At 36.6% G+C, this 13,891-nt stretch overlaps 1 protein-coding gene across 1 annotated transcript; it reads left to right on the top strand.

Annotated features, from left to right (window-relative positions):
- Positions 1 to 774: 774 nt before the first annotated feature.
- Positions 775 to 13,863, top strand: LOC144472137 (uncharacterized). The gene is made up of 4 exons (XM_078184906.1): positions 775 to 861; positions 9,822 to 9,988; positions 10,070 to 10,165; positions 11,558 to 13,863. The coding sequence occupies exons 2-4, from the start codon at positions 9,983 to 9,985 to the stop codon at positions 11,966 to 11,968; spliced, it is 513 nt and encodes a 170-aa protein (XP_078041032.1). The 5' UTR covers positions 775 to 861; positions 9,822 to 9,982; the 3' UTR covers positions 11,969 to 13,863.
- The last annotated feature ends 28 nt before the right edge of the window (positions 13,864 to 13,891 follow it).

Here is a 13,891-nt window from a genome sequence, read left to right as displayed (position 1 = left end):
GAATTGTCGCTATACTGATCATCCTTACCTATAATTTTCTAAGAAATTGCTAGTATTTGGTTCACTGAATAAGGCAAGAATTCTTTATTCAAGACAAAAATAGTATCTCGTAGTGAAAAAGTGTATTTAAAGTGATAATTTTACGCTGTCCGCGTTCCGATGAGTCAAACGAAAATGTTTTTACCAACTTGCTACTTACACAATGACTAACGTCAAGTTAACGTGCGATAGGTGTACCGATACAGTCTGAGTCATGGCAAATGCACGGTTGTTCTACAGTAATCCGGAATTGCAATGTCGTCAATGGTCACTCGTTAGCGTAATGGTGAACTGGAGAGACTGGCTTGTCTAGCTTCAACAAGAAATAATAAGTTAGTTGATTGGCTTCATCGTTTCATAGCAGAGAATTCTTGATACACCATTTCGCGTAAGCATAAACAGAAAGAAACTTATCTTGTCGATTAAAAAGTTCCTTGAAATGCAATAAAACGAAGGTATCCTTCTCAAATTGTAAAAAATATTCATTGACAGCTTTACAAATTTTAGAGAAATAGAAAATACAAACTTTTTATTTTAGTTCCCTTTTTCTAACGCTACAAAGTCATAAATATCAGCAGTCTAATTATTAGAGATCGTTTCGGTAATTATACGCAAACATTTTTCCTGGTATTCCAGAAATTAGCGAATGCCTTAGATACACAGAGATCTGCAGTTTATTTATTAGCAGAAATTCACTGCGTGCGCGATTAAAATCGTCTCACGGCAGCCAGGTAGCCGCAGGATCTGCACGCTTCTTGGTCCGCTGGCCACCGTTCTCGGCTTAAAGTGGTTACACATGGTTCTCTCCGCGCAGCGGAAGTGGTAAGCCGGAAATATATAGTGTGAGCATTTTCTCCTTTCAATTTTTATTGCATCTCTATTAATGAAATTAAGTTTCATTAAGGAGAGATTTCAACCACCGAGATTAGTCTTCAACTATTATTATAAAACTTAATAGTCTTATTAAGTTTTTATCATTTTTATAATTTATTAGTATAAAGCTTATTATTATTAGTATTAGCTTTGATCATTATAATAAAGTAATATAAATCTTGTTACTCCAAAACTATTAACCTGAAACTAAAGAATACGTTTTTTCTACCACCATTTCCACGGTCACTAATTAAAAATTGGTAATAAAAATTAACTGTAAAAGTAGCATAAAATTAATTATGACGACTCGTAATAAAATTGGACATACTCTTATATAATGTGAAAATATTACGTTTGAATAAAAGTAACGTAGAAAATGAATCTACTTAGTTTATGGTGCTCGATGTCGCAACGCGGCCACATATAGAAATACCCTGGATCGTAAAAGAAATTTCTCCCAATGTTACGAACCTTGCACGATCACAATTAGCCAAGTTCACTTTATGTAACTAGTTATTACACCGGGAGTCGTGTTCGCTTTCAAAAGGAGTACGGTTGCACTGTTATTCTACATCGTCATGCCGGTCTCGCAAAAGAGTTTCTCGTTTCGCCTTGAAACACGAAACACCGGGAGTACTTGTTCAAATTCTGCTATTCACAGCAGGAAACACACGCGAAGCTGTCCGATCGGTTACGAAATTTTTTGACACCGTGCGCAATGATCTCTGCCATTTCAAAATTTCTTCAAAGTCTAGAATTACATATTCTAAAATTACGTTTCGATTTAATGTCATATATTCTGGTGAATCGTTTGGAAATATTTGCATTTCCAAAATTCAGTGGTCGTATAATTTTATAGATCTGAAAATGTTTATCTCGTATTTTTCATTCGTAAAATTGCATTTAATTTTTTATTTATAAAGTGTTATTTAAATCTAAGCTTTCATGCGAGGAAAATAGAGGTAAGATAAATGCTGAACTCGATGCAAATTATGGCCAATTTTATGGGAACTGGACCAGATGTTATTTCCAAGATAAAACAATTGTTTTCAGTATTAATTTTTTAAGTATTTAGCTTGTATGTTGTACAGGCGAGTACAATAATGATTAGTTTGTAATATATCTGAATAATTTCGTTCTGCATGATTTTTATATGATTTATAACATGACTACAACGTAAATACAAATGGCAATCGTTGAATAGGAATATAATATAAAGCCATAAAACATATAAAAAGTAAACATTTTTTTCAAAAGTTTCTCATGTCAATACACAATTAAAAGTCAAGATACTAGACATTTATTTTCAACTTATGTCCGCCAAGTTTAAATACATTATCTAGAGTTGACCGCAAATGTATAAATTATAATAACTAAACTAATGATATTTGATATTATCGCTTGATATAAAAATATAGCAAAAGCCATGGGAATCAAAGTTGAAGCAATGGAATTTCGTATGGAATCCGTAAAATCGATTACGACCGTGCACTCGTTGTAAACACTGGTGATCCATGTAACCCAAATGTGGAAATGCGCTGGGTGGTACGTTTTTATTATCTGCTGGCCTCGATACAAGACTAATGACGGACCGTGCGACTTGCGTAAGAAGAGACACGGTAATTGTGCAACCGCATTGTAGAGAATTGCTGTCGCCCACTATACTTCCGATCTCTTGAAAATCCTTTTGCCGCCTCGGATGTCGGCACTGTACGTTCACCCTTCACTCAAGACGGATTCAATGACTGGATTTCGAAACCGAGATCGCGAAATCATGATCAAACAGACGTTTGCGTGAAATTTTTCAAAAATTCCACTTTTCTCGTAGCAAAAGTCAAAGTTATATCGAAGCTTAAGATAAAATTAGCGTATGAAAAATTAAATGTAAAACGCATAACGTGTTTGCGATAGGGTATGCACACAATCAAAATGAGAATAAACGTATATTTTCTAAAACGAGATTTTCTGCATGCATATGAGTTACTAAAAAAATTGAATTTCCTTGTTGTTATCCCACCAAATTGATATTTTTTACAAACATTCTTTCACGTATTGTCTAGCAACTTTAATATCTCAAAAGAAGATCAAATCCTCTTTTTCACTCTCAAAATAGTTTAAAAAGCGCCCACATATATTTTCCCAGGACTATATTTATAACATAGTCTCGGTTCGTACACTGAAATCATAGCGTGACGGAGACCGGGTCACTCGAAACCCAAGGTTCGAGAATTATTAACATAGTTTCTTATCTTTCTTTTCCTAGAATATATTTATACAGATTTTAAATTGCAAATGGTGGATTAAATCTTTTAGCTTCGCAACGAAGTTCGATATAATTATAGATTTGTTGTTTCAGAGATCGTGATCTGCAATCTCGATATCACGCTCTGTATTTTCTCATAATGAAAAGTTTCATCAATGTCAGCCATCGCGACGTATTTTTTTCCACGCGTAGCCTGTCGATTTGTCTCGAAATAGAATCCGATGAGCGACTATACCAGGAAATCAAGATTTAACACGTGGAGGAAAAAACTATTTCGGTGCCAGTATGCTAGAAAGAAGTCTTATAAATTGCTTATCCATGCTTCACGATGCCCACGTAATGCGGTTAAATATTTGACGAGGCAGAGAGAATACTTTGCATATCTGATATAGGCGACCCTTTTGTGACACTCATATGCCACTCAAATGCCATTGTGGAGAACTATCTTTTCCTTCGAGGTCATCGAGTATCGATGAATTTATTCATATCGGGGGAACTAAAAAATTCTACTTCGAAAATCTATTTCACGCTATGAATAAATGAGAACAAAATCGTATGAATCGACACAACGAGGGAAATCAGCGTAGGAGTTGCGATATCGTTAACCAATTGAACAATATTTAAAAACGATGTTATCTAAAATCTCGATGCTATAACATGATAATTTATATCTTGATATTTATTTAATAAACATTTTTAGATTATTTCATAAAGTATACATAATTCGTTCTTAATCATTTTAGAAATCATAAAAACATTTTCCTAAAAATCTGTGAAATAAATTTATAGAATTATTCACTAACAAAACATGAGCTTAATTAAGTAATATCAATAGATGTATTAAATTTACTGTCTTTATTTCTTAAAATATAGGCTATCAGTTGCTTTAAATATTCAAATTACAAGGGTTGATTCCATCCACTAACGTGAATTTATAAAGAAGAACCATGGCATTAAAATTTATTTAACTTATTATTATTATATTTATTTAACTTGTTATCATTATATCTATTTAACTTATTATTATTGTATTTACTTAAATTATTATTATTATATTTATTTAACTTATTATTACTATATTTACTTAACTTATATATAATCATTGCTCTATAAGCAACAGCGTATTTTCGAGGCATTCGACCGCGAGAGAAAAGTCAGCTATCAAGAGTGAAAAGCAGGAGCGAGCTGCGGAGGGTCGCAAAGTCGAACCCGTTCTTAGATCCATATCATTAGACCAGACGAGAAGCCCCGAAGAGATCAATTCTTCAACCATCCCTATTCTCCCGTAGACTCTCGGTACAGTTAGACCTCGTTCGGTATGCTATCCTCGCTCAAACGAGACTCGTATCGATTGCAGCACTGCGAACGAGAATGCGACGAGGTTCCGTGGCCGCGCGGTAAACTTCATATTTCCTTCGCGCTTCGCCGGTCGACGATCCCCCGCCATTAATATGCGGCCCCGGTCGCGTAATATCCGGCGAAAGTGAAAGAATTCCCTTGAAAAGGGAGCGCTGTGCGCACCCCGCCGAGTGCAATCTGCAAGCCCTCGACCTCCAAACTTGGACCCGGCGTGCTCGCCTATACAATGGGACTATTGAAATTTGAAATTCTATCCGCACAGGCGTAACAATAACTGCATTACGATTGCAAATTGCTGGGAACGCGTGGCAAATACGGCACTGGACCTGAGAAATCGCGCCTTCGTCCCCTATTTCTCTCTGCTGGCATCTCGATTTGCAGTGTCTTTTTTTATTTCTATTCATTTGTATTTAATTTGGTGTGGTCGAACTTGATGGACAGGAAGAAATATATGTTTTAAGTGAACTAAGTTATTAAATATTTTTAATGGCGACTCTGGGCACCACTAAAATCGCTCTATCACGTCCTATGGTGATTGTTAAGTAGGAAACTGATAGTGCAAGTCACAAGTATCAATTTCATATGCAGAAAAGTGCATTTTGTTACATAAAATGGAAACACTATAAACCAGGAAAATTATTTCAGATTTACAGTTAAAATGGTTTCGAGTGCGAAGGGTTAAATTGGCGAAAATTACATTGATTTTTATTGTAATATATTTGAAATTGTACGAAACAAAACGTTTTTGACAATTTTCAAACTGTGGACGTAACTGGTGCAAATCTATTTGACAATCGTTTGCAATATTCTAAATGTAATATAAAGAAATATTAATGAAACGTGTAAAATTGTATACAATATTTAATAATAATATATGTGTTTGTATTATATTTATAGGAACAATTTTGATTTAATCCATGCTTTTGCAGTAAAGTTTTTGATAATTTTACAGATCTGATTGAACTTTTAAATCATATATTATATTATAATTAGATATACTATATGACATTTTTATATAAATGGCAACATAATGAAATTTCTTTAGTAGAAAATTTTAATATTTAATCTTACTTAACATTAATTTTACTAAAAAGTCGCTTCTCACAACAATAAATGTATAATGTCACTAAGATTTTACTCCACAATTGCAATCATTTCCTCAATTGTAAAGAAATAAAAGTTTTCATTAATAGGACATTTCCTTATACTCGAAAATACATCTATAACAAAATGCAAGCATTGAAAATTAATATATCTGCGTCAAATTAAAAAATCACCAATTTCTCAGTTACACAATAATTAAACGAAATTTACGCGAACAATTAAATCTTCGAATATAAAATATTACATTATAAAATCATACGGCACAGTTTGAACTAAGTGAAAGCAAAATCCGTCTAACCCTAACTGAAATAGCAAACTTGACCAGGAGGGTCGATAGATGCCTGCTTATGCCAGCATCGAAGTCACCGCTCGTCCAATCCCTTTGTGTTCTCTCACAATGAAAGGTTCGCAGCGTCTGGTAAGAAGTGATTGCGCCCCTTCGGGCACCGGGCTTCGAACGGAGAAAAATAGTTTTCCGTTCGGCTAGGTGTACGCTCCGGGATCCCGTAAAGTCTCATTGAAATCATAATTTTCGCATCTGCTTGTCAGTTTCGCGCGGTCATTATATCCAGGGGCCGACGGGGCGAGAGTTTTACGAGGTTTCGTTACTCTCCACGTCGAAAGATCATCGTGATCATTATTCCTCTCAGAGGGACGGATCTCTAGCAGCCTGTACGCTGCAATCTTGAGCCACAGGGAATTATTCCGGAAGATTATTTCCCCTAGTGGACGACCTTTCCCAGAGTCCTTCTTGGAATTCATTTCTGGCTGCGCCAGAATCTTTTCTGTCAAGCTGCGAATCGCTTGACGAGAAAATTTAGTATGGAAAGTACTAATAATACTGTGCATATATGCTAATATAATATAATATTGTAAGCTGTTTGAATGACAATTAAAGTTGATAATTGAAGTGGCGGACGTTAAAACTTCTTCCAAAAAGAGCATCAATCGGATTTTGGTATGTGGTGCGAGCAGTCAGAAGTCATATTTATTAACACTTTCCGTGCCACGTGTACCACTGGCGGTACACGCTTAAATGTCTATGTGTAGCGTTGAAAAGATATTTTATGACAAGTTAGAATCGAAGAAATAATTTCCACCAAAGGAATGGAACCATAAGTCTGTTTCATAGTTATATTGACAATAATTAATAAATACACATAATATATTGATTTTTAAAACGGTGATTGACCAGAATGAAGAGTCGACTAAATACAGCTTGACACGGAACGTGTTAATAGAAATCTTTGCCTTTTTGCTGTTTTACCACTCACACTACAGTATATATTATACTGTTGCGAACTTCGCTGCACACACGCGCTATGCGCCGCAGCATTTGATTTCCAACGCTATTTACAATTCTACTTCAAGTTACCAGAATACAATTATACTATCGTGTTGGCACAGGTTGATTGTTCGACAGCTCGCTTACAACTGTCGACTGTCCGTCGACATAACGATTCTCTGACAACCCCTATCTTCAACTATTTCGTAAGGTATTTTGGATGCACAATTTCAGCTATTTTGTCCACTTCAGGGCAGTAGCACATTACGGCGACTTGATCAGGACAATAAGACATAACGTTACTACATAATGTAATATAAATTATATATGTAGACATATATAATATAATATAATATAATACAATACAATTCATAATATTATCATTATTGTTTGTATCTTTTGTGCGCAGCTCACAGTGTTTCTTTTTAAAAATGCTTTAGAAATTATTACGAACTGCAACTATTTCTGTAAAACAACAGAGACTCTAGAATTCTTTGATAAGTTCTATAATAATTAACTAAAGTACAAAAACGAAAGTAAATAAAGACAATACAAGAAATAGGAATTGTGTAGTCCTATTAAAGAAAGTATTAAGAACGAATAAATGCTAATTAACGCAGCGTGAAAGAAATCATAGTGCAAGGAGTTCAATAACTTTATACGTTTACTTCCATAGTTTCTTTCATCTATTAATTTTCGCCACGAATAAATCCGTAAACCAGTTCCGAGAAACAATAGCATCGCAGTGTCAACACTGATTCGATTCGATCCGATACTATTCGAAAGGCTTATCGTGCTCTGGTCAAGGTCGATCCACGCGCCGCTATCACGATCCCAGGTGGGCGGCCGTCGACGTCGCAATTTTTCCGTTTTCCCGGCCGGTGGCGAGTTAACAACTGTTGCAAATCTTGTGTAAACGACCCTAGTGGGCGAGTTTCCTGACAGTTCGATATGGCAAGGACGGCACGACGTTCGATCGTCCGGTTCGGATGCCATGTAAGGAGGGACAGCGAGGCCGTGTTTCGTTCGGGAACTCTCCTTTCTTTCGGCCCTACATTCGTTTCTCGGAATCCGTCGCGTATCGACCCGTTAATCGTCGGTTCGCCTATGGGAAAATGTGTGTCGTAAACCGCGAGAAACACACAGAGGAGATAGCATCGCGCGCGACGACGACGACGACGACGACGACGACGACGCGGCAGAAAAAGAAGCGCGGCCGGCTCTCGAGGAAAATGTCAATGTAGGATTGTCGCGGGCTTGTCAGAACACGGATCCTTCGCCGTGTATAATAATTTATGGCGTCGCCGATACCGATCCGATACGGACGGTTAATAGATACAACGATCTCGCCGATTTATGGCGATCACATGCGTTACGAAGGATTTCCAGCGCGACGTCGTCGTTGGCGGGACGAAATCGATTCACAACGCGCACATGCGATTTCGTCTTTTCGTTCGGATACTAGAATAAATTCTTTTCTGTTCACTGTTACATTGTTCTATAATGAAAAAAATCTACCAATCCCGAAAGTAGAAAAGCTAATTAACCTTTCAGGCACGGCTGGATTTTGCGCGAATGAAATTTTTCATAACTAAATTACGATTTCTCTTAATATACATTATACTGGTATATAATACTAGCTATATTCAGTGTATTGTACTTATACACTTCAATTTTAATCGTTTAGTTTAATAACTAATATACAATTGAGTAAAACACGAAACATCCGCGAAAGCCACTATAATGACGCGTCATGCCTAAGGGTTAAATATTATATCATGTTAGTTTATGTCACATACGAGATACATGAAATATCATTCAATTTTATACGCATAGAATCCATTGAATAACTACACTGTTTAAACAACTTTTGTACAAGTTGTTTGCATACTTTACGAACGGGAATTCTACAAAACGTTAAATATAAAAATGGTTAATTTAGCTAAGAATTCGTAGATCTGTTTCTGAGACTATTCAGACGCAAAACTAGGAATTAGGTGGGTATAACATCGGTAACTGGTTTCATTGATTAAAATAATGCCACTTTGAGGTTCGTTTAATCTTTTGTCATTAGTCTGTCTATTCATGTTGTAAATTAGTAATCGAGGGAATTTAACGCGGCCGTTAGGCTGGTTATTCCGCGTAACGAAGTCCCTAACACGAATTAGGATCAGCGTAGATCGTATTATGATACTGCCACGCGATTCAAAGAGCTCGCGTATAATTTCTCTCGTTATCTTTCCAATGAATTTCAGAAAACTGACGGCGCAATTATTTCCTCTATCTCTCTTTCCTAGAACGTTTCACTTTATGATTAGAAACACTGTCAAAGAAACGGAGTACACTAGACAGTTACATCGGAAATGAGACTTTCTTTCTTGTAAATTGAATAATTAAATAATTCTCAATTTCTTGTAAATGGAATAATTAAATATTTCTTAATTTCTAGAAAATGTAATAATTAAATATTTTTTAATTTCTTGTAAATTGTATAAGTAAATATTTTTTAATTTCTTGTAAATTGTCTAATTAAATATTTCTTAATTTCTTGTAAATGTAATTATTTAATTTTTCTTTATTTCTAGTAAATATATCTTATAATTAAGAATTTCTTAACAAATAAATTAGTGTCACTAAAATTATTTCTTTCGTGTACCAAGAAGACGATGCCAGTATCGTTATCTAACAATTTCATCTGGTATTATTTATACGATCAAAAGATCTTAAATTCATGAGAAAATTTAATTCATACGCTTTGGTAGAGAAAGCGTTGATATTTCTTAGTTTGTTATAAACTTAATAATTAAATATTTTTTGATTATTATATAATATTTAATATCTTCAGTATTTCTTAATAGCTCCACGTAGATTTAATATTTCGTAATATTTCTTTTTCAGAACCACAAAAATTTTTGCCACCGCTGGTGTACCACTGGCGACTAGGACGATGCCTGGCAGCCTTACAGACGATCGTCGGCATCGCGATCACAGCACTTTCGCTGTGGCTGCTCCTATGGGCGCCTCATTTACCTGTCGCTGATAATCCTTATTGGAGCGGAATGCCGGTCAGTATTGCATCGCCGTATCCCATTTCCTAGAAAATCTGTAAACAGAGATCGTCGCTCACCCCCACTCTTTTTTAACAGCTGCTGCTCTCAGGAAGCTTCGGAATCTGCTTGTTATGCTGTTTCAAAAAGGAGTATCCGGGCATGAGTCCAGGATTTTGCCTCTCGACGACCAAGGTAACTAAATTGAACATACAACATAACACTAAAAAGGGCATAGCCGATTAAGATGGTCAAAACTGTCCTTAGAGGTTTTTCAATGAGTCATGCACCGTTCGATAGCTGACCAATAAAAACTCATCTGTGCAATCTTCGATGTGATAACGTTTAAAATTAGTTAATCCACACTCGCGGTAAACTAGAAAAGTAGTAGCTTCATTCTGACAGCAAAAAACATCGACACATTGGGTTTTCATTTTTTTTTGCCAATGTTACAGGCGTGCAAAAAATCTGAGAAAAATTGAGTACACGAGCCGTGATAGTACCTTGTCAGGGAATTAATGTAAAAGTTTTACCGATTTTAGTTTTCGAGAAATCTTCAATTTTCCGATTTTTTGGGGGTTTTTCATTTTTGATAGTCACAGCTTGCAACTGAAAAATCTGCAAAAATTCTGTAACATCCGGCTTGATGTCCGAAATAAGCCATATTTTTTTCAAAATTTTAGAAAGTCGCTAAAGATGGAAAAATGCCGGAAAATCGCGAAATCTAATTTACCCTGTAACTACCCTCACGGACAAGTTACAGGGTTAAAATTTTGCACAGATGAGTTTTTATTGGTCAGCTATCGAACGGTGTATGACTCATTGAAAAACCTCTAAGGGCAGTTTTGACCATCTTAATCGGCTATGCCCTAAATATGTTCGATAATTTTCAAGTATCTTAGGCATACTCTGCATGAAAACCAAGAGAAAATGTTAACGTGCTTCGAATAACATAGTGTAACATTTTCTAAGCTCCTTTCGAGTACAGGTAACCCTTCTGCGACACGGTAGAGAGGTTCCTAGAAAATACCGTGTTACGTGAAACCGTGTTATATGAGACCCAAGGCCACTACGAAAAGGGGAGTTGCGTTCCGAGAACTTGTTAAAAATAAACTGCTTTTTAATAAAAACTTAATTTTAATTATATATTATTAGCACTAATGTGTACATATTTACAGTTTCTTCACCGTCTATACTCTTAAAAATATCTGTAATTTTAGTTTATCTGCTGGCTCTTAAAAGGTCATTGTAGATTCTGTGGCATGAAGATGGACAATTTTATGACTATAATTTTGATTTATTTGTTGGCTCTTGAAAGATCAATGTACATTCCGTGGCATTAAGATAGACAATTTTATAACTGTAATTTTGATTTATTTGTTAGCTCTTGAAAAATCATTGTAGATTCCGTGTCATGAAGATAGACAATTTTGTAACTCTCTTTTGAATTTTCATCTTCTTTCAGCAAAAAGGCGCTATAGTTTCCCTGGAATCAATTGTTTCACAGTCACTCTCGTTGCCATTTTACCACGCACTCCACGACCTACCTAAAACAGCAACACTAATAGTTTCGTTTTCTTTGTGCAGCTAATTAGCGTGTTTCTCGCGACCCTGGCAACAGCGACTTGCTCCATCGCCTGCGTTTTCTCGGCGTTGCACCTGGCGCGGCTAATGGGGTTGGAGTGCAGCCCTGCGCGCGTATTGAACGCCACCTGCGTGTGCAGGCCTCGCGAAGACGGAACGAACTCCACCGAGACGGCGGCGGTCAGGTACATGGACTTGAATTGTCCGGAGGTGGAGAGCATCTTGACCATCCTGCTGATATTCTCGTGCACCTGCAACGCGCTGGGCGCCATGGTGGCCGGCTGGTACACGTACCTTCACTGGAGCACCAGGAACAAACGGCCGAAGTACATGCAGGTGCGGACCACTCACAACTCTGGGACCAACTACCTCAACAGCAGGCCGATATACAATCCGAATCTGAACGAACGATGACAACCTACGATCGAAACCGACCAGGATACCTCGTATCTTCGATACTCTTCGTTGACCATGGACGATGGAGTGTTCTGAACAGTTGGGTCCGTTGGAACGAGGCCAGCGTCCATGGACCAGTTTCGCAATTCGTGTGGCAGATTGAATAATATTCTGGACTTCAGTTTGATTCGAGAATGGTTGTTGCTTCATGCTAGATGGAGCTCTTAAATAGGACAGATAAACGTTCGCTGGCAGAAGGAATTGCGAAGGAAACGAACGAATGACGCGAAATGATCTTTTCCAAAATCAAACTTATTTGTCGGAGAAAATGTCTGCTCCTCTGAAATTTTTATACAAGTCATAATGATATAAATGTCAGTGGTATTTAGACATTCGAGTAAAGCAAAGGAACAGTGAGGTTTTATCACAAGAAATATTGGACGCATTTTAGACCACGCAAACGACAATAACAATGTTTATAAAATAGGGAAACGGAATGCTGAAGTATGCGTGGACTAGTCTCGATTTGAATGTGGACTCGAGAACGAGTAATAATTTGTACCTTCTGGATTAGATTAGGATAAGTAACTTCTTGTAAAAAAAACGATGAGCATGATGAACGAATGCTGAGAATAGTTGTAGAATTTTTTATAGACACTAGCAACTAAAAGTTTAAGGATTAATCGTCGGAATGTGTTCTGAATATTTATTGTATCGCAAATGGCGCATGCTGTATTATTAATTAGGCGGTAAATTTCTCGATAGTGGGGTCGACCTCGATTGCATTTAACGGCGCGGTGCACCTCGGTTTTAGGGATCGCGTGTCCGCCAACTTTTTCTTTGTGCCCGCAAACTAGGAGGCATCTGATGGAAAAAGGGAAACTCTTTGACAGTGGAAAGCGCGTAATTGAAGTACTGTCGTGGATCCTCTTGCGAGGCTGGTTTCTCTTTTCTAATAATTCATCAACGTCAGGTTTTAATCGTCATCGGTTAACAGTCGCGGAAAAGGTATGCTAACATGTGCACGGCGCGTTGGCGGAGAAAATAATGATAATTGAACGGATAACGGGTCATTCCGCGTGCAATAAATTTCCACGTGGGTCGTCAGTATTTTAGCTGTAATTAACCAAGGATCTTTGTAAATTAAAAGGAGGACTATTTTCGAAAGGCAACCCTTTGCGCTCGGAACCATTTTAATTGTAAATTCAAAATAATTTTTCTTACAGTATTTTATATGACATCGTGCATTTTATGCATATGGTATTGAATCTTATTACTCGAGCAAGAGTTACACTTTCAGCATTTATTTAAATATAAACTAATTCAAGGAACAAATTATTTTGGAACGTAATATACAAAGGGTAGAATTCTATAATATTGAGATTAACCAACTATTTCTTTCACATATGACAATCTCAAAAAAAATTTAGTTTACGTATTTATCAGGAAAACATAACGAGAACGGAGTCAATATTTTTAAAACAAAAATTGGAAAACAAAGAAGCTGTAGTAAGAGGAAGAATTCGTGGCCTATAGATACAGTAACTCAAAAATTGTCGTATAAATCGAGAGAAACAATTTAAAATATTTAATATGTTCGTGGAAAGGGCAAAGCTCCGCCGAAAATGGTCCTTTGACATTTCTATGGACGCACGGCTCCGCATGCGATCGTCTCGTGAGTGTATGTGAGTGTGAAAGCTTCTCAACTTTCTGACGTACTCGACAGGAGGATATGTCTTCGATTTTATACCTCAACGTAGAAACCGTGTAAGACGTAACTAGTTTTAAGATTTTACAATCGACGAGCCGCGACGTGTAGCGCACGCTATATATACGTGAAATGAAACTTAACGAGAAACAAAGAACGAATAAATCATTTCAGTATTAAAACCGCGAGAATGAAGGAACAAGAAGTGAACAGCTTTCTTTCTTCCTTTCTGA

The sequence above is a fragment of the Augochlora pura genome, chromosome 7 (genome assembly GCF_028453695.1).
Source record: "Augochlora pura isolate Apur16 chromosome 7, APUR_v2.2.1, whole genome shotgun sequence".
Lineage (NCBI taxonomy): Eukaryota > Metazoa > Arthropoda > Insecta > Hymenoptera > Halictidae > Augochlora > Augochlora pura.
This window is presented reverse-complemented; position numbering and strand designations above follow the sequence as displayed.